Raw genomic sequence first — 21,734 nt, 5'->3', positions numbered from 1 at the left:
TAAGGAGAAAGTTCCTAACAGTGAGGACAATTAACCAGTGGAAAAGCTTGCCATTAGAAGTTGAAGGTGCTTCATCACTGGAGGTTTTTAAGAAGAGACTGGACAGTCAATTGTCTGAAATGGTATAGGATCTCCTGCTTGAGTAGGGGGTTGGACTGGAAGACCTCCAAGGTCCCTTCCAGCTCTATTCTAATTGAAACAAAACATTGGCGGTAACAGATGGAGGGTCTTGGTTTTGCACCATGTATCAAGGCAGTTCCTTCTGCTGGCAGGAAGATACATGATGAAGAGGCTGGATTCTAAACCCTTTTTACCTTTGTTTGCTCTATGCATATGAAGGCTTGGAGCCTTCCGTTGACTACAGCTAAATAATTTTAATATTCAGCTACAAATATCTTGCTACATTATGTCTGCTACCTTCAGAAGAGAACACTGGACATTTATAATGCCTTTAATATCTGCAAAAGTCATAATATACAAGAAGAATATATGTGGTGGCAACAGGCACTTTTACAAGAAATCTCTATATTTGGTCCCATCATTCCAGAACTGGAATACTTTGAAGGTGAAAATACCCATGCATCTTTTGGTGGAAAATCTTAAAGGCAATTCTAACACATTATTAATGCTAATGAAAATTATCCTTCAAAGAACCTTCAAACCATTTCTTAGGAATTATTTTTGTGAAGTATTAAAAAAAATATCACTTTTCTTCCAAATATTCATTGTAACAACAGGTGCAAGAAGGGTTTAACCGTTTTGCTTCCATTTTTCTACACACGCAAGAAGATATTTTTAAAAAGATATACTTTTTTTAATAATAAAAAAGTAAATAAGATGGTTTTTTTTTCTCCATTAAGGATCACATGTTAGACGTTAATTAACGATAAGTCCAATAAGAATTGCCCAAACTGATTGTTTCTCTTTGGTGCTTGTGCCACAGATGGAGCCCACACCCTGGCTTGTGCTTTGATGCTTTTAAATACAGACCTTCATGGACACGTAAGTGCCTTCTGATCTTTTAAGTCACCCCACTTGGTGCGTTGAGATGAATGTAGTGAAAAAGAACAAAGAAAACTGGGTGCTGGATGGATCTGTTCTCTCCAGGAGCCAAAAGATAAATGTAAGGCTAGCAAAAATGTTTAAAAATGTTTCAAATAATTGTTGGAAATGTAAACAAAAGCCAGGTACTTATTACCATATCTGGTGGGTATGTCCTAATGCAAAGAAATTTTGGTCTAAGATTCATATATGGCTGGAAAAGATGACTAAAATATAGATAGAATTTAAGCCAGAATTGTTTTTTGTTAGGAATATTAGGAGCTAACTATGGGAAAGAGAATGAGTATTTAATATTACATATATTGACAGCTGCAAGAATAGCCTTTGCCCAGTGTTGGAAAAACGAAAATATAACACCTGGTGAGATCATAATTAGGGAAATTCTAGAATGTGCAGAAATGGACAGACTAACCCTAGAAATTAAAGAGAAAGAAGACTCAGTTTATTTTAAAACATGGGAAATTTTTTACCAATGGTTAGCACAGGGGTTCTCAACCTTGGCAACTTTAAGACCTGTGGACTTCAATTCCCAGAATTCCTCAGCCAGCAAATCTGGCTGAGGAATTCTGGGAATTGAAGTCCACAAGTCTTAAAGTTGCCAAGATTGAGAACCCCTGGGTTAGCAAAACAAGTTAGCGAGAAATGATTGTGAAATTTATTAAGATGATTGATGTTTATTGATTAATCGATATGTTCTATAATTATTGCTATTTTTGTTGACTACAGCTACTTATTATTATATTAACTATTCTCACTGAATATCTGTATCCAGACGATAGTTTGCTTGCTAAAGCTTGGAATGTTTTGGGGGGCAACCCCATTGTTGTACCTACCCCCATCCCAACCCCATCCCTGAACCCCACCCTGAACCCCACTACCTAGATCGATCTTGTTCTTCCCCTACCTTTATAAAACTTAATAAAATATTGTCAAAAAAAAACGATAAATAACATGGAGACACAGGATCGCAGGGCTGAGTGGGTGATTCTCCAGGAGACCATTTCAAGCCTTGCAGGTTGCCAGCTCCTTCTGGCTTCTCCTGCAGTCAGAATATTCACATGGAGGAGGGCTCGTTTCTATTTTCTTTTGAAAAACTCTATTTTCCTACCAGATTTCTACTTCTGCAGCAAAATGGTCTCTACTGTGAGGCACATAACGATCAGTTTAAAAAAACTACTTGGTGCTGGGTTGTGGGGGAGGGTTGAATATATTATAGGAAAGATTGGCAAGCCTATGCTGGGGAAAATCTTAAGTATAAAAAATAAAGAATTTCTTCTAAAATGGTGGACGAGCGCCATTTTGTTTCATTTTGCCATGTGCCTTTTTAGCCTTCTTCCATATTGAATAGGCTTTCTGAACTTTCTGGAGTATAAGACCTCCAAGCTCCCTTCCAGTGCCATTATTCTGTTACAAAAAGAGCCAAGGTGGCACAGTGGTTAGAATGCGGTACTGCAGGCCATTTCTGCTGACTCTGCCAGCAGTTCGGCAGTTCGATTCTCACCAGCTCAAGGTTGACTCAGCCTTCCATCCTTCCAAGGTCGGTAAACTGAGGACCGAGATTATTGGGAGCAATATGCTGACCCCGTAAACCACTGAGAGAGGGCTGTAAAGGACTGTGAAGTGGTATATAAGTCTAAGTGTTATTGCTATATGTTCTTAAATAAGAATAGGGGAATATTGTTCTATTGCTGAGTAAGCTTTGCTTTACCCTTTGTTCTTGTAGTAACACTTGTAAACTGCATTCACATAAAATTTTAACCTAGATTAACCCATTTCCTGGGTTCACACTTTGCACTGACCAGATTGGGTTTGTACAATAGCCTAACCCCTTGGTGGCGAACCTATGGCATGCGTGCCACAGGTGGCACGCAGAGCCCTCTCTGTGGGCACGCGCACCGTCGCCCCAGTCCTAGGCCTTCAGCTTGGTTTTATAAAACCTTTTTCGCTTTAGGCCTCCGCCGCCATGTGCAAAATAAAAAAAAGGTTCAATCAATCAATCAATTTCAACTTCTCACGGGAAAAAAAAAGATCTCACAAAGTTGGAATTGATCAATTGAACTTTTTAGTTACCACTGCAGTCACGCCCACCCAATGGGCCACACCCACCCAGCACCTGACGATACATAAGTGGGTTTTGGGTTGCAGTTTGGGCCCTCGGTCTCTAAAAGGTTCACCATCACTGGCCTAACCATTAAGTTAGTCAAGGTTAACACTAACCAATCTGCTAGAATTCATATGTACTAATTAATTTTCCTTGTTAAGTATGTTTTAGGAACACCAAGAGTTTCTACATCAAACATAAGCTCTAATGCCCCAAATAACCTTCCAAAATTCATTCTTAGTGACCTATTTTAATTTTTGAATTTGGGGGGGTATTAAAACATTTCCTTCATTCAGATCTAAATTGCTGTTAGAGAAAGGATTTCCACCAAGCTATCATTAATTATCCTTGATAAAGTTTTATACTTATATTTGTTTTTTCTATATAAAAAAGCCACACCACCCACTACCATATTTTGTGACATATTTTTTTCCAGAATACGTAATTGAATTAATCTTGCTAAACTTATGAGCTAGTCATTTTTCCTTCTTTCCTCTCTTCCACCTTCTAGAACATTGGGAAGCGAATGTCTTGCTCAGATTTCATTGGGAATCTGGAAGGTCTGAATCAAGGTACTGATTTCCCCAGAGAACTACTCAAGGTAAATCCAACTAGAACTCTTTGTCAGGGGTTCCGACTAATGAAGCACTTCAAAGAACTTTCGGGCATGTTTCCTAAAGTCTTTATTACAAAGCTACAAATTGCCGGTCACCATCATGAACGTTTTGATGCCAGAATCTGACTTCCTCTCGCTGGCATCAAACTTTTCTTGCTAAACCCCTCCCTTATCTTGCAGTCACAAGTCACATTATCCAATTAGTGTGAAGGTCAAAAGTTTACTTCCTCTTTCTTTCCCGGGCTTTTTACCCCCCCCCCACTCTAAGCTATGTATTAACCCAGTAAATACCAGACAGTTTTGCATATTGTCAAAGCAAGAATATACAGTATTTGCAGCATTGACACTCTTCCTGGAAAAACAGTGCAATATAAGCGAAAATGTTGCTTGTCACTTTTACTAAGCTAGTTCCCAAGATCTAGCAAGTCCAAGAGGTTTTTTTTATTATTATTCCAGAGAGTTTATCCATTTTGGACTACAAAATTTTCAAGAAGAAACCTACCTGCAACTACAGTATTTATGGTAGCTCCCTGTTTCCTTTTAGCAAAGATCCTACTATGTGTGGGTATGATGTGTGCATGTGCACTGAGACATTTTATGTATGTACATATATTCTGTACATATGTATTTTGCTGTGGATGAGAGATTTTGAGTGAATCTGGGTGTGGGGGAGATACAGTGTGCTTCCATAGATGTGTAGGAATATTTGTACAGGGAGATCATATGTATATTCAAATCTTGATATATTTTGGAAAACTGCTTTGGTACCTTATGTTTCGGAGGAAAAACTGCTTACATGCAAAGGAATGGCATAAGGCAGATTCACACTTCCGTACCTTAAGGATACCACTTATTCCCCTTGAAGCTTGCAGGAGATAAAATGTTCTAAATTTCAGGGTGGTTATAAAAACTGAAAGATATTTTTGTGTATTTAATACTTTTTTGTTAACGGGTTTTTTTTTTAAAAAAAGTAACAAAACAAAAGATCAGTTTCCTTGTTAAAGTTCTGTTTGAAAATATATCCATGTCTCTGGAAAAGTCATTATTATTGTGGAATATTAATAGGGTAACCTTTATGCTCTCTTGTCTACCTGAACAAGTTAATGATTCTTTCCACAAAGGTTAATATTATTTTATGGAGAGCTTTATGGATCTCCCCCAAACATCTAACCAAATACTTATATTTTTAGAGGCTATTCATATTTAAAATTCAGGAGGTTAGAACATTGTCCTGGTTTAAATCGGTGTCTTATATTGATTAATGAAAGCTTGTAACCCTGTTTAATTGGTCTTGTTTTTTAATTTGAACATGTATAAACTATGCATTTTCATTTTGAGTCTCAAGAACTTACAAATATCCATATTAATGAAATCCAAGTGAGTTAGTTAGGTTCCATCAACCTGCAATTTGTCAGAATTCCTCAGTGGCTTCTGCCATTATGTTTGTAGTAGGTACATCTATCCTCCTTTCACCTTAATCAATAGGTTTCTCTCTTAGGTACTAGTATTCCCACTGGAGCAACTAAAGTCATTGGTCAATTGAGACTTACCGCATCAAAGTGATAGCAACATGTCATTAAAACCAATTTTTTTTAAAAAAAATCTAAAGCGTCTAGAAAAAAAAATAAAAAACCCACTCTTGAACTATAAAAACAAGGCAATTAGTCTAAACTCCAGTGACAAATTGTTCCATAGTCTAGCCCAGTGGTTCTTAACCTCGGCGATATTGCCCCCCCAGGGGGCGATTCCATTTTTCAGGGGGGCGAAGGAACGAAAAGGGGGCGATATGGAGGTGATGGAGCGAGAAGTTTTGGGGACACTTTTGAGACTTTTTCATACAGTGAATCGCTGTATATCTGTCGTACAAAAACATCAGATCGCTCGCTATTAGTGGATTGAATTGTGTTTTCAAATGTTCCTCCAGCTAGCTTCAGTACAGAACATCGTACATATCTGAATACGCATCGCTTATCTTCATGCGCATTGCGCAGCAGCCTCTACCCATACAGTGGCGTGCCATTGGCCAGAATGGGCAGCGATGGAGAGTGGAGCGCTTTGGATTTCACATTCCAGTTTGTGTCTTTTTAATCCTTTTTAGAGTGTGCGTGACTATATATACTTTCCTCGAATCTTAATTTAGTTTCAGAGTTTTCGTCTTGAAATTCTTAGTTCCTGCATTGCGGTTTGTTCTAATGCCCTTTTTATATTTGTTTTTGCGTCTTAAATTTCACTTGTAATTCAATCATTAAATGTTACTGTTTTTCTTTTCGGGCATTTCACTTTCTTGCAATTGAATTTTGTTTTCAGTGGTCATTACATTTAAGTGTCTTGAATAAATAAGATAATAATGACATACATGTATCATGAGGTTTGGGAAGAAAGTGACGGGTGGCACCAACATTTTTCACACAGTTGAGATATGGGAAAAAGACTGGAAATAAACTATTTGCATCTATATGTCCTGGTGACAATTTTAAAGAAAACAAAAAAAAAGTGTTAGCATAAATTGAAGAATTATTTCCTATGTTGTGATTGAGAGGTTATGTTGGGGGAGGGGGGCTATGACGACTTCCTCATTGGCTCAAGGGGCGATTTGTTCAAAAAGGTTAAGAACCACTGGTCTTGCCAAAGTGGAAAAAGCAGAATTAATTCTTATATTAGCGAAAAGGTTGAGAAAGTCAATAAGGAAGGTAGTCCCAGGTTCCCAGGTAAAAGAGGATCGATAGAAGAGAATATTTATAGCTCAGGGTTACTTGGTGCTCTCTGCAGCATCAAGTAACCCCGCTATTTTCTTGCAGATGTTTCATTACCCTACTAGATAACATCATCAGTGCTCAGTGCTAAGAGAGGATCATTATATAAACTTATCTGAGTTTTTTCAATGTTATCAAGTGAACCATCAAGTATCTGTTAAATGGGAAAGATAGGAATAAGAAACGTGGAGCATAAATGCTGCAGCACAAATACATGCTCTGCAGTAGTCATCCTTAACAGTTATGTCAGGCTTCATTCTTGCTTGCAATAAATATTCTAAAGTACCACAGTTGCATCCGAGTTTTTGCCATATCTAGCAGACAGTTGAATTAAGATTTAAGAGTCTTGGCTTTTCGTAGGATATAATTTCAATCAGTAATGAACACTCATCAAATTCTCAGATCGGATTCTGCAGTGTTCTGTCCTTTTTCGCTAAGAACATAGAATGTAAAATTATGAGGCTGGAAAGGATCTCAAAGGTCAAGGCAGGAAACCTTATACCATCCTGGTCAAACAATTGTCCAGTCTGTTTTTGAAAACCTCCAGTGATGGAACATCTCCAGAAGGCAAGCTATTACACTGATTGTTCTCATTGTCAGAAAATGTCTCCTTTACTTTTAGAGTGGATTTCTTTAACAAGCCTGCATCCATTATTTTTTGTCCCTCTGAGGCTTTGGTGAATAAGTCAGTCTCCTCTTCTCTGTGACAGTCCTTCAAGCACTGGCAGATAGTTTTCCTGACTGCCCTAATCCTTCTCTTCAACAGGCTAGCTCCCTTAACTGTTCGTCATACAATTTAGCCTCCAGACCCTTTACCATCTTTTTTGCTTTTCTCTGCACACTTTCTGGAGTCTCGTCTTTTTTATATCATGGTAACCAGAACTGTACACTTCCAGTGTGGCTTTACTAGTGCAGTATAAAGCAGTATTATCACTTCTTGCACTCTTGATGCTATTCCTGTTTATACAGCCTAAGACTCCATTGGTTCTTTTGGCAGCTGAAGCACATTGCTGGCTCATACTTAAGTGGTGGTCCACTATGACACTTAGCTCTCTTTCACATTTGCTACTGTTGAGCCAGGTATCACCTAAATTTGGTTTTTCCTGTCTATGTGCAGGACCTTACTTTTCTTACCACTGAATGCATCTCGTTGGATAGGGTCCAATGCTCAAGTCTTTTAAGATCCTTCTGAAACTTGAAATTTATCTTCCACAAGGTTAGCAATTTCCCCCAGCTTGGTGTCATCTGCAAATCTGATGAGCTCCCCTTCTATCCTAGATACTATTATTAGGGTTGTGTTGGGAGTGCTGAAGAACCTCTGGGTTGGGGGCTCTTTTCATGTCCCCATTAAGTTGCCCACGAAAGTGGTACCCATTTATCTACTTGTGGTCACTCACTTTCAAACTGCCAGGTCAGCAAGAGCTGGAGCATGTGACAGAAGTTCATCCACTCCTGCAGCAGCAACCAGGTCTTGAACACGAGCCTGCCAATCATCAGCCCAGCATCCTAACCCAGGAGTAGGCAACCTTGGCTCTTTTATGACTTGTGGACTTCAGCTCCCAGAATTCCTGAGCCAGCCATGCTGAGGGGAAAGGGAGAGGTTTCCAAGCTGAGCCATGGTGGCTCAGGAATTGTGGGAGTTGAACTCCACAAGTCATAAAAGAGCCAAGGTTATCTACCCCTGTCCTAACCACATGAGCCCAGATAGGTCATTTATGAAGATGTTGAAGAGTACCAAGTCCAAGACAAAACTTTGAGATACTGCAGTGCATGCATCTCTCCATGTAGATGCACTTCCATTAAGGACTACATACTGGGTGCTGTTAGTGAGCCAGTTGCAAATCCATGTGGTGGTAGGGCTGTCTATTTCACATTGTTTTAATCTTACAAAGTGGGCCGTGATCTACTTCGTGAAATGTTTTACTGAAGTCCAAGTATAGTATGTCCAAAGTATTTCACTGGTCTACTAATTTAATCATTTTATCAAAGAAGGCTATAAGGTTTGCCTGGCCTGATGTAATCACCTTGTTCATTTCTAGATGCTCACAAATCTTCTGCTTGATTATCTTTTCCTGGATTTTCCCAGGTATTGATGTCAAGCTCATTATCCTATAAAATGAACAAGACTGAGCTCAATCCTATTAGCAGGAATTGTGCAAGAGATTCCTAAGAGGAGTATCTGCCTACTATAGAGTTCATACGCATTTGTCTGAAATGGTATAGGGTTTCCTGCCTGAGCAGGGGGTTGGACTAGAAGACCTCCAAGGTCCCTTCCAACTGTTATTCTATTCTAATTTTCAAATCGTAGTATAACATCTCTACTTGGTTATAAAATGTATTTAGTATTACTTTTTCATGTTTTCAGCAGGAAAAAAAAATAATATTGGAAATGCCTTGCAGATAATCCTTGCGTAACAACCAGTCATTCGGTGACCATTTGAAATCATGATGGCACTGAACAAAGGATGCTTATGTCCGTTCCTTGAAGTTATCGCCATTGCAGCACTTTTGTGGTAACAATTAGAATTTGGACACTTGGCAGCCTGCCCGAATTTACAAGTACAGCGTGTTCTTCAACGGCTCCTTCCACCAATTTCGCTTTCCCCTCCCCTCAGCTTTTCTGCTCTTTTGGCTGCCTTGCATTCTGCTACCACCTACCTCTGCTACTCCCAGTTGACCTTCGCTATTTTTCGCTATTTTCTTCTTACTGTGGCTGACAAGGTATGCCTGTCTGAGCCGCTGCTGGCCCTCGTACTGCTTCAGGGTGGCTTCAGAGAGCGATCAGCAGCGGCCTTAATTAGGAGTGCCTCAGCAGCAGTGGGAGGAAGAAATTAAGTCAGCTGGAGTGAGGAGCAGCAGAGGGAGGTGATGGAGTAGGGGGCAGCCAAAAGGGCAGAAATGAGGGACGAGAAAGATAAGTGGGAGGAGTTGAAGAGGAGGCAAGAACAGCAGGGCAGCAAAAGCATGAGGCCCTGGCTTAAGGACTGCAACCAGGTCTCCTCGGAACTGCGGTCTCTGTGGTATGGCCACGTATTCTTTTGTTTAATGACCGCTTCCCTTATGAGTGGAAGTTTCAGCCCAATTAGGATCGTTAAGCGTGGACTACCAGTACTAGAAAAGTGAACCAAGCACACATTCATTGTAAGCTTCTTTTAGATCAGTGTTTCTCAACCTTGACAATTTGAAGGCATGTGGACTTCAACTCCCAGAATTCCACAGCCAGCAATGCTGGTTGTGGAATTCTGGGAGTTGAAGTCCACATGCCTTAAAATTGTCAAGGTTGAGAAACACTGTTTTAGATTGTTACTGATTTACTGCATGATTAACAGCTATGACTTAAAAGGCCCGTTTTTAAAAAGTGATTCCTCTTCTTTTTTAAAAAAAGGCAGAAAATCAAGTGCCGCCTTCCATTCCTGATAACTACAAGTACATATCTATTCTGTTTAACTACTTCTCTTCTAGAGATGTGGGGGTTTTTGTTTGTTTGTTTTTTGCAAGTTCCCAATTTAATCTAGAGCAGTGGTTCTTAACCTTTTTGAACGAATTGCCCCCTTGAGCCAATGCGGAAGTTGTCATTGCCCCCTCCCCCAACATAACCACTTTGCATCTTAAGAAGACAGAACTCTTGGAATAGCTCTTCCAACAGGAATCCTTTATTAAGAGAAAATGGTTGCAGGCATGCTAGACAGGACTTGGGGTTCAAGCTCTCCCATTCAAGGTTTTAAGGGGTTCCCCAGTAGTCCCACCCAATCAACCCCCCTTCCAGTGATAGTTTCAAGTATCACAATTCCATCCCCTTTCTTCTTCCGTCTGGATGGAGACTTCAGATAACTACATGAAAGGCAATTACTCTTCTTTGATATGTTAAAGCTTAGAGGCCACAATAAACACACATTCAGTCCTTTGAAGTGTGCTGAAGGAAGTGAGGGCCATAAAGCCACTTTGCTCTCCCCCTTTTCTCCCTCTTATGGCAGAATCCAGAGAAGGCAGAATTGGGAGTTTCTATGTTTGATAATTAAAGATGAAATATAATTGGATTCTGACATCCGGCCCCTCTTAACAATAAGAGAGATCCACCTGAAGGAAAACACAAGTAAAGAATTTAGTTAGGCTTGTTAGGATACTCTGTGTGAAACTTCTTCAATAGCTTCGGAGCTCTGACGTGACGTTTATGGACCCACTCATTTTGTGAGGCAGGGAGGTGTTTCCAGGCAACTAGGTACTGAGTTGTTCCATGATATCTCCTAGAGTCAAGGATCTCTTTTATTTCGAAGTGTTGTTCCCCCTCCACCATGATTGGAGGTGGTGGGGGGGGGATTTTTGGCCGTAGAGGTGACTGATGCTCTCTTTTCAGCAAGCTGCAATGAAAAATTGGGTGTATTTGCCTGAGGTTTTTGGGTAATTCTAATTCTACTGTTACTGGATTTATGATCCTTTTAATTGGAAAAGGTCCTATATATTTTGGTCCAAGTTTTTTACAGGGCTGTAGGGACTTTAGGTATTTTGTAGATAAGTACACCATTTCTCCTATAATGAATGGTGTAGGCTCAACCCTTTTTTTATCGGCTTGTGCTTTGTATGCCCGCCTAGCTTCATCTAGTGATTTTCTGACTATTGGCCAGGTGTTTTGTAGGTTTTCCATCCATTCTTTCAGTGAAGGGATCGTTGGTTCTTTTGGGGTTAACTCTGGCATAGGGTTGAAACTTTGGCCGTTGGCTATTTGAAAAGGAGTGTAGCCTGTGCTGGAGTGGACTGCATTATTGTAGGCAACTTCTGCAAAAGGAAGTAAGTCCGTCCAATCACTCTGTTGGAAATTTAAAAAACATCTCAAATATTGCTCAAGTACCGACTGGCAGCGTTCCGCTTGTCCATCTCCTTGAGGGTGGTGGCTAGATGTCAATCCCTGAGTGGTCCCTAAGAGGGATAAAAATTCCTTCCAAAATGCAGACGTAAATTGCACTCCCCTATCAGAGATGATGCGTTGGGGTGCCCCGTGCAATCTGTAAATGTGCTGGATGAAAAGTTTTGCTAAGGCCTTTGCAGTTGGAATTTTTTGGCAAGGGATAAAGTGCACCTGTTTGGAAAATAGGTCCGTGACTGTCCAGATAACAGTATTCCCATTGCTTTCAGGCAATTCCACTATAAAATCCATGGCTATTTCCCTCCAGGGGGCTGAGGGACTTGCCACTGGTTGTAACAGCCCTGGCGATTTCCCTTGCAACCTCTTTGCTGATGCACAGGTTGGGCAGCTGGCAACATAACTTTCTCTGTCCTTTTTTATTGATGGCCACCAAAATTGCCGTTTAATTAAGTGTAAAGTTTTTACAAATCCAAAATGCCCTGCTGATTTTGTGTCATGGCAAAGTTGCATGAAAGTTAGTCTTTGAGTTGTTGGTATATATAACTTTTCCCCTACCCAAGGCAATCCGTCTCTCATTGTGCACACATGTTTGTTTTTCTGGAACCAATCATCTGTTTCCAAACTTTTTCTGAATTCAATCCCAGTTTGGCTGTCCAGTTGTGGTTTTATTTTGGCTTGGGTTCTTGTGGTTACTGGCGCTGCCAGTTGTGATTCTGCCATTATTGGTCTAGAGTCTGTGGTTCGTGCGCTGTTATATTGGGGCATGCGAGATAGTGCATCTGCCAGGAAGTTCTTTCTTCCTGGTAAATGTTTGAGCTTAAATTGGAATTGATGAAAATGCTGGGACCAGCGGGCTTGTTTGGGATTGAGTTTCCTGGAAGTTTTCAGGGCTTCTAAATTTTTGTGATCAGTCCATACCTGGAAGGGGATTTTGTTGCCTTCCAGGAACTGTCGCCACGTGAGTAATGCCCAACGTATCCCATAAGCCTCCTTCTCCCATACGGGCCAGCGCTGTTCTGTTTCCGTGAGTTTCTTAGATGTATATGCACAGGGTTGCAATACTGCATCATCATTTTCTTGTAATAGCACAGCCCCCACTGCCACATCACTTGCATCTGCCTGTATTATGAAGGGCTTGTCCATATCTGGGTGCCTTAGTACTGGTTCGGCAGAAAAAAGTCTCTTTAGTCTCTCAAACGCTGCTTGGCACTCCATTGTCCATTTTAGTGGCTGGCTAGGTTTTACTGAGGATGTTCCCTTCGTTTTTAGTAAGTTAGTGAGGGGCAAGGCTATCTGTGCAAATGAGGGGATGAATTGGCGGTAAAAATTTGCAAAGCCCAGGAAACTTTGTAGTTGCTTTCTTGTGCGGGGTGGTGCCCATTCTAATACTGCTCTGACCTTCTCTGGGTCCATTTCAATGCCCTGTGGGGATATGCGATAGCCTAGGTAGTCTATCCTTTCCTGGTGGAATTCGCATTTTGAGAGTTTGGCATATAGGTGAGCGGCTCGCAGCTTCTTTAAAACCGCTCTGACAAGTTTGACGTGTTCTTCTTTTGTTTCGGTAAATATAAGAATGTCGTCCAAGTAAACAAGGACCCCCTTAAACAGGTGCTCCCTTAGAACGTCATTGATTAATTGCATAAAGACTGCAGGGCCCCCTTGTAATCCAAATGGCAAGACTTTGAATTGATAGCACCCCATGGGGCAGTTAAATGCAGTCTTCCATTCGTCCCCTTCCTTGATTCTCACGCGATAGTAAGCTTCCCTTAAGTCTAGTTTAGAAAAAATTTTCCCTTTCGATAGGTGTGACAGCATGTCTTTCATGAGGGGCAGCGGGTATAGGTTGCTTTCACTGATTGTGTTCAGGGCCCTATAATCCACGCATAAACGTAAAGAGCCATCCTTCTTCTCTCTAAAAAGGACCGGGGCAGCCACTTTAGGCTTAGCTGGTTCAATGAAACCTCTCTCCAGTTTTTTTTTTATAAATCTTTCCATTTCCTCCTTCTCCTTTGGGCTCATGGAGTATAATCTGGGTTTCGGGAGTTTTGCCCCAGGCTTGAATTCAATGGTACAGTCTGTGGGTCGGTGGGGGGGAAGCTCATTCGCCCTCTCCTCACTGAAGACTTCAGCAAGGTCCCTATATTCCTCTGGTATTTCTGTTAATCTTTTTTCCTCTCCTATGGATGCTTTTTCTATTCTTGATTCTGGTAGCCTCTCTTGGGGTTTTAAGTCCATAGGGTCCCCCTTCGGGAATTTGATTTCTGTCGTCCTCCAATTTACCCAGGGGTTCCATTTTTTCAACCATTCCATCCCTAGAATCATTGGGCATTCCATACCTGGGGTCACCACAAACGTTAAGTCCTCTTCATGGTTTGCCCAGGGAGAGGTGTATTGGCAAAGTGGCTAGGGTAGCTGGCACCCCCCCCTGCTATGGATCCATCTAGCTGGCCAAATGAGATTGGTTGTTCCAGTCTCCTGGATGGGATGCCCAGATTCCCCACTAGTGTTGGGCTAATGAGGCAGCGGGTGCAGCCAGAGTCTATTAAGGCTTTCACCTTCACAGCTTCGGGCATGGGGGGGATTAATATAGTCACTGTTTTGAAGATGGGTGTGATGCGTCCACTTACCAGGGGTTCGCCTTCCGAGCTGTCATCTGAGGCATCCACCGTCCCTGTGGTGTAGGCTGGAGTTCTTTCCCCTTGGTGAGCAGAGGTGGGGTTTTCTGCAATTTCCATCATTTTCATGGCTGTTTCTTTTGGCTTAGCTGAATACCCTCTGGGTTTGTTGATTGGGGATCTGTCTGGGTTGTGCTGGGGGGCCTTTGAGCGGCATTCTACAGCTCGATGCCCTTCTCTTCCGCACTTGAAACACCCCATCTGCTTCTTGGCTGTATCCGATGATTTCACCGGTTGGTGTGTCAGCTCAGGCGGGGGGCGGCTCCATTGTTTTCCTCGGCGATGCCTCTTCAATATGTCGATCTCTGCTTCCTCTGCCAAGACGTACCATTCCTCAAGTCGATGTGGGTCTCCGCGGGGCAGGCAAGCATCATATAGATCATAGTTTAGTCCGTCTTTGAAACGGCCAAGGAGGATGTCTTCTGGCCAATTCAGTTTGCTGGCAATGGCTCGGAATTCTTGTGTATACTCAGCCACTGGGCGTTTGCCCTGCCTCATCGTTGTTATTCTTTCACGGGCTTTGCGATCAGCCAGGGGGTCTTCAAATCGTCTTCTCAACGAGGACATGAAACGGTTGAAGTTACGGAGTTCTGGGGCATTGGAGTCATGCAGGTTCACCACCCAATCTGCAGCTGGTCCATCCAGGGCAGATTGCACGATCCGGATGCGGGCTTTGTCGCTGGGGATGTCCTGCCCAAATTCCTCCATGTAGCTGAGGACTTGGGTTAGGAAAAACCCCAAGCGTGTTGGCTCCCCTTTGAATTTCACCTCCAACGGGGGACGTCTTGGAATGGATCGGTGCCTCCATTGTGGGTGGTAGTGTCTTCCGTCCAGATTTCCATCTGTGGTCCGGTAGGGGGTGGGAGCTCCTGGAGCAGTAAATGTCCCTGGGGTTGCAGGTTCCACGTCCCCCTCGGTGTCTCTCCCTTTGTGGCTCCAGGAACTGGGGCGGGCGTAGGGCTCAGGAATCTCCTCTCCTAGGGAGCTGAGAGTTCTCTTCATCAGGTCAATAGCTCTCTCTAGGATCCAGTCTGAGTACGGCATACAGCTTCCTCCCTCTTCACTTGCGTGCAGGGATTTCTCCATCTCCTGCTTCCATTCTGGTTGCTTGGTCCCCCGTCTCAGGGTCACTTTTCTTGATTCCTTTCCCCACTCGCTTTTCTTTCCAACGCCCATCGACCAGCGAGGCTTGTGGTCCTGTGTCTCCACCACTTCTTCTTCTGAGAAATCTGGCCTCTCGGATCCCAACATCTGGCAAGGTTCCAACTGGGTCAGCGGCTCTCTTTCCAGGGAGTTTTCTCCCTCTCTTGCTTCGTTGTCTGACATGGTAAATTTTTGCAAAATCCCCCGGCAAGGGTCTACCTTCCAGGTGGATTAATTTTGCAAGTCCTGTCTACTGTAAGGACCCACCCCACTTTGCATCTTAAGAAGACAGAACTCTTGGAATAGCTCTTCCAACAGGAATCCTTTATTAAGAGAAAATGGTTGCAGGCATGCTAGACAGGACTTGGGGTTCAAGCTCTCCCATTCAAGGTTTTAAGGGGTTCCCCAGTAGTCCCACCCAATCAACCCCCCTTCCAGTGATAGTTTCAAGTATCACAATTCCATCCCCTTTCTTCTTCCGTCTGGATGGAGACTTCAGATAACTACATGAACGGCAATTACTCTTCTTTGATATGTTAACGCTTAGAGGCCACAATAAACACACATTCAGTCCTTTGAAGTGTGCTGAAGGAAGTGAGGGCCATAAAGCCCCTTTGCTCTCCCCCTTTTCTCCCTCTTATGGCAGAATCCAGAGAAGGCAGAATTGGGAGTTTCTATGTTTGATAATTAAAGATGAAATATAATTGGATTCTGACACACAACATAGGAAATAATTCTTCAATTTATGCAAACACTTTTTTTGTTTTCTTGAAAATTGTCATCAGGACATATCGATGAAAATAATTTACTTCCAGTCTTTTCCCCATATCTCAACTGTGTGAAAAATATTGATGCCACCCGTCACTTTATTCCCAAACTTCGTGATACATGTATTTCATTATTACCTTATTTATTCAAGACACTTAAATGTAATGACCACTGAAAACAAAATTCAATTGCAAGAAAATGAAATGTCTGAAAAGAAAAACAGTAACATTTAATGATGGAATTACAAGTGAAATTTAAGACACAAAAAGAAATATAAAAAGGGCATAAGAACAAACCACAATGCAGGAACGAAGAATTTCAAGACAAAAACTCTGAAACTAAATTAAGATTTGAGGAAAGTATATATAATCATGCACACTCTAAAAAGGATTTAAAAGACACAAACTGGAACGTGAAATCCAAACCGCTCCCCCCTCCATCACTGCCCATTCTGGCCAATGGCACACCACTGTATGGGTAGAGGCTGCTGCGCAACGCGCATGAAGATAAGTGATGTGTATTCACATATGTACGGTGTTCTGTACTGAAGCTAGCTGGAGGAACATTTGAAAACACAATTCAATCCACTAATAGCGAGCGATCTGATGTTTTTGTATGACAGATATACAGCGATTCACTGTACGAAAAGGTCTCAAAAGTGTCCCCAAAACTTCTTGCTCCATTGCCCCCATATCACCTCCTTTTCGTTCCTTCGCCCCCCTGAAAAACGAAATCGCCCCCTGGGGGCGATATCGCGCAGGTTAAGAACCACTGATCTAGAGTGCTGGTGGGTCTCCCACTTATATACTAACAAGGCTGGACCTGTCTAACTTCTTGAAATCAGGCTGCCTAAGAGTAATGTAAGGTGTTACGAGTATCAAATGACACTATTTAGAGTAATTAAGATACATTCACTGGTATGGATAGAACATGACAGGATAAAAAGTATTCAGCCACCATTGAAGATCCTTAACTATAATATTTATTCTGAAAATTATATCAAGATATATATTGCTCTGAAACCACAACAAAGTTGTAACAGAACAGGACAACATTATGTTAAAGAATCTTAAAATTTCTTATATTATCAACATAAGAAATCTGATTAATGGAGTCTATTTCGGTAAATAACTGTCCATCGTTAGCCTGAATTCCTAATATAAGTTTTGTTTCTGTTGTTCCAAATGACAAACCAGTAACTTCTCAGCAATCTTTCTGAATCCCAACATTTATGATGATTACAGTTCAAAGAAACCTCAGATTGTTTTCAATATAAAAGCCCCCAATTAAACGTTGGTGCTGTAAAGGCTCAGTATGATTCATCTGTAGGGTTTCTGGCAAATAATTAAAGTCAGTCCTTATCTATCTGTTCCAACTATATAAAATTAATAAGAGTCTCCTTTTTTGGCTGAGGCTGAGGCAAAAACAGTGACAAATCAGTCACAAATAACCTTAAATGTGCCACAGAGAGTTAATTAGTTGAATCCTGACTTTCCAAAAATTGGTCTTAATGTAAAAAAGAAACTTAATGTAAAAAAGAGAGAAATGTTGAAGTACTATCCATAATTACTTAATGGTCGGTGTGGCCAGGTCTGTGCAGCTGGATAGACATGGGCAAGTTGACATGGATGGGGGGTCTCAACCAGATCAGCACAGATGATTTGGTGCAGCCAGATTGGTGCAGATGGGTGGCAGGGGCGCAGAGGGTAGAGCAGGGGTAGGCAACCTTGGCTCTTTTATGACTCGTGGACTTCAACTCCCAGAATTCCTGAGCCAGCCATGCTGAGGGGAAAGGGAGAGGTTTCCAAGCTGAGCCATGCTGGCTCAGGAATTCTGGGAGTTGAAGTCCATGAGTCATAAAAGAGCCATGGTTGCCTACCCCTGGGGTAGAGTAACCTGGTCCCATTCCCTTTTTTACCCAATTTCAAATGTCAATACCGTAAGGTGATTGATTGGTATGGATCAGATCAGCTTCCCAGAGCCTGGCGCGATCCGATCCACAACTTGCAAAAGCACCAATCCATCACCTTATTTTGAAACCTGTAAGAAAGGGAGTGGGATACGGGTCCTTTCCCTTCCTTTTCCCTGTTCCCTTCTTTCCGTTCCCAGGAGAGCAGCAGGGAGAATCACAGCAGGAGGGCGAGCAAACATTGCACAACCCCCTGGATCTGCCAGGTGAAGAAGCACCCCTGGTGAGCAGATGGGTGGTCTCTGAGGACTTGAGTCTCTGTGGGTGGCTGGGGTGGCAGCCTCATTTGATGCATCCCTTCAGGCAAGTGAGGTAGGCTGGGCCACGCCTGATCAGAGGAGGAGGAGGCAATGGGGACACTGTTCTTGAGGGCGGCAGATTGACCATTGCTGGGGTCCAGCAGCTCTGCAGATTGGTTTCCCTTTGAGGTTGCAGTTCCTGGGACATAACAAGGCCCAGCTCCACATTCGGCTGCCAGCAGTTCGGGCAGGTGGTGAGTAGCGGCAGCAACAGCGCAAAGTTGCCACGCTCAGAATGGGGAAGATGATGGGAAGGAAGTACATCTCCTCTTGGTGGTGGTGGGGATGGATGGCGGAGGACATCTTGGCATCCTGACTATCACCCAGACCTTCTTGGACTCTTACTTCCTTTCCCTCTCACAGAAGTGTGTTTCTCAGACTTCCTCCCTCCCTTCTTTGTCGGGAAAGTTGCAGGCAGAGGGCAGACCTCTTATGGAGTGCTCTGGCTGACATCCCAAGCAGTCACCCCTAGAATGGCAGCGGCAGGGCCACAATCTGGACGTGCTCGTCGTGGCGCACAGTCTAGGCTAGGGGCTTGCCAGGCTGCATGTCCCATTCTGGGAAGCGGGAAGACACCCGCCTTAATTATGAGGTCTGCCGTTCCACCATGCCTTGGGCCTAGAAGGGTACGTTTTTTCTGCTGGGAGGGAAGTGCCTCGTCACCTCCCCACTTGGTCCGAATAATCCCACGGTAATGATTCCCCTCACCATGAGTTGTACCCATCACCGCATCCCCTTTGGCTGTTTCTTTTTCAGGAGAGGAAATTGATCTTTCAATGATGCCAGCCTACTAAAAGCTTATTTGTTTGCAAATATTCAGATCTCTTAACCCAGGGGTCTTCAAACTTGGCCCTTTTATGACTGGTGGACTTCAACTCCCAGAATTCCTCAGCCAGCGTGCCTGGCTGAGGAATTCTGGGAGCCCTTTTATGACTTGTGGACTTCAACTCCCAGAATTCCTCAGCCAGCGTGCCTGGCTGAGGAATTCTGGGAGCCCTTTTATGACTTGTGGACTTCAATTCCCAGAGTTCCTCAGCCAGCGTACCTGGCTGAGGAATTCTGGGAGTTGAAGTCTACCAGTCATAAAAGGGCCAAGTTTGAAGACCGCTGTCTTAACCCGTTAGATTTCACACACATATTAAAACTAAAATTTCTAGAACTTTCCTGCCCTTTGTCCGTAACATTTCTTTCTCAGCTGTGACTTATGATTGATACTCATAATTAAGAGACCTGTGAACCTGGTTGAAGCTGTATGGTGGTGATATGTTGTTGATATATATTGGGTTGGTTTGTTTAATGTTATGCCTAGATTCACTCTAAGCCATGATTTTGTTTAATCTTTTTTTTAACAGGCAGAGTTGCTCACAAAATAGTGCTAAGTCGTAAAGATTTTGCTTAAGTACTGTTTCATTTGTGGTTTTAATATAGCATCCTAGCAAAATTCTCTTTCATGAACCATCTTGAGTAGTTTTTCTTACAAATTCTAAGAACTTGGCTCTCAAAAGTGTTTGGCTTCTTCCGACTTTAATGCTGCATGCATGCCATTATGGCTTGTGCCTACTCAGAAAACGTATCAATTGCACATTTTTCCATAAATGTAATCACATCTTTCCATCATACAAACAAACAGTAAGGTAAATTATGCATAGATAGTCCTCACTTACCAATCAAGTGATTCAGCAACTATTTGAAGTTACAACAGCACCGAACAAGACTTACAGCTGGTCTTTGAAGATGCAGCCATCATAGTGTCCCTAAGATTGCAATTCAGGCAGTTTGCAACTGGTGCACATTTACAATAGTTATGGCATCCTATGCTCATGTGATTGCCACTCATGACCTTCATAGCTGGCTTCCCACAAGCAAAGACAATGGAGTAGACAGCAGGGAAATTGCAAGTCATGATCATGTGCTATCATACTTCACAACCTGCTGTGATTTGCTTAACAGGCACAGTGGAAATAATAATGAACTGATGTTAAGTCGGGCACACGGTGTGATTTTTTTTCAACTTACAAGCACATTGAGTAGTGACAGAGTTGCTAGTTCCAACTGTGGTTGGAACCTGACTACAGACAGATACATTGGGCTCAATTTCCCCAATAAAATCCAACTGAAAAAGTGTTAGGTAACAGCACAACACATTGCATGGCTTTCAGTGCAAGTCATTGAAGCTCAGTTTTAAGGAACACCAAGCACATGCAAATGGGTTGTAGTGTGACTGGTTTCATAGATCAAATGTTTTTATTCTGTTAAATAAGCAACGCTCATCTGCTTTTAAGGATTTAACAGATTAGCAGTTTCTAATACCGAGATCTCAAATTAAGAACTAAAGAATTAGGTTTTATTTTTGTTTTCCATTTCCATCTTTTGGCATACTTTGCTCCTTGAGATTTTATCAAGATTTCAATCCAATTTCAATCCAATCAGAAACATTTCTACCAATCCATCAATGGAGAAACTGCATTGACTCAATCAGCATCTGACAAGGAAGAAACAGTGCAGTTCTGGGCGCAGATATGGGATAACCCAAAGAAATATAACAGGGATGCAGCTTGGCTAAAGGAGGTGGAAAAGAATAAAAAAAGAAACTGAAATGAAAGAACTAGTAACAACAGCAGGAATGGTAGAGAAAAGAGCAAGGAAGATCAAGAATTGGTCAGCATCAGGTGAAGATGACCTGCATATTTTTTAATTGAAGCTTCTGACTAGTCTACACCCACTCATTGCCAAGCAGTTTAACAACATACTACAAGGTGAAATTGAAGAGTGGCCAACATCTGGGAAAACTTAACTGATAATGAAAGATCCAGCAAAAAGGCCAATTACCTGCTTACCAACAACTTTCAAATTGCTACCTGGTGTGATAGCTGATGCAATCCCATAGCATCTAGTTGCAAACAAGCTCTACCTGAGCAGAAATGAAGCTGCTCCAACAGCACAGAAAGAAAAGATCAACTCGTAATTGACAAAATGATTTTGGAAAACTGCAAGAAAAGTAAGACCAACCTAAATGTAGCATGGATTGATTATAAAAAGGCATTTGGCTCTCTGCCACGATTGGATAATAATCAAGTGCTTAGAAATAAAAGGAGTCATTAGAAACTTCAAAAATGTTGTGCAAAGATTGATGGCACAACAACACAATTGCAGGTCAATGGTGAGAGACTGGGAGAAATTAATATCAAGAGAGCAATATTTCAAGGAGATTTAAATTCACCACTACTATTTATCATTGAACTGATTTCTCTGTCAAAATTACTGAATAATTCAGGCCATAACAATCAAATATAAAAAAAATGCCAGGCTATCCCACATCCTTTACATGGACAATTTGCGATTATTTGGAAAAACACCAATATGAAATGGAATCACTACTCAACACTGTCTATATATATACAGCCAAAATATTGCAATGGAATTTGGACTGGACAAATGCATCACACTCACCATCAAACAGGGAAAAATAGTGAAAGCTGAAGGAATT

At 42.0% G+C, this 21,734-nt stretch overlaps 1 protein-coding gene across 1 annotated transcript in view; it reads left to right on the top strand.

Annotated features, from left to right (window-relative positions):
• LOC120315529 (PH and SEC7 domain-containing protein 1-like) overlaps window positions 1–21,734 on the top strand; it is an 86,063-nt gene that overhangs the window by 26,366 nt on the left and 37,963 nt on the right. Inside the window, exons 9-10 of the mRNA XM_039360014.1 lie at window positions 944–1,002; window positions 3,675–3,764. Coding sequence (XP_039215948.1) covers window positions 944–1,002; window positions 3,675–3,764 — 149 coding nt within the window. The remainder of the gene's footprint in view (window positions 1–943; window positions 1,003–3,674; window positions 3,765–21,734) is intronic.

This window comes from Crotalus tigris, unplaced genomic scaffold (genome assembly GCF_016545835.1).
Source record: "Crotalus tigris isolate CLP2741 ecotype Arizona unplaced genomic scaffold, ASM1654583v1 scf7180000019147.1630427, whole genome shotgun sequence".
Lineage (NCBI taxonomy): Eukaryota > Metazoa > Chordata > Lepidosauria > Squamata > Viperidae > Crotalus > Crotalus tigris.
This window is presented reverse-complemented; position numbering and strand designations above follow the sequence as displayed.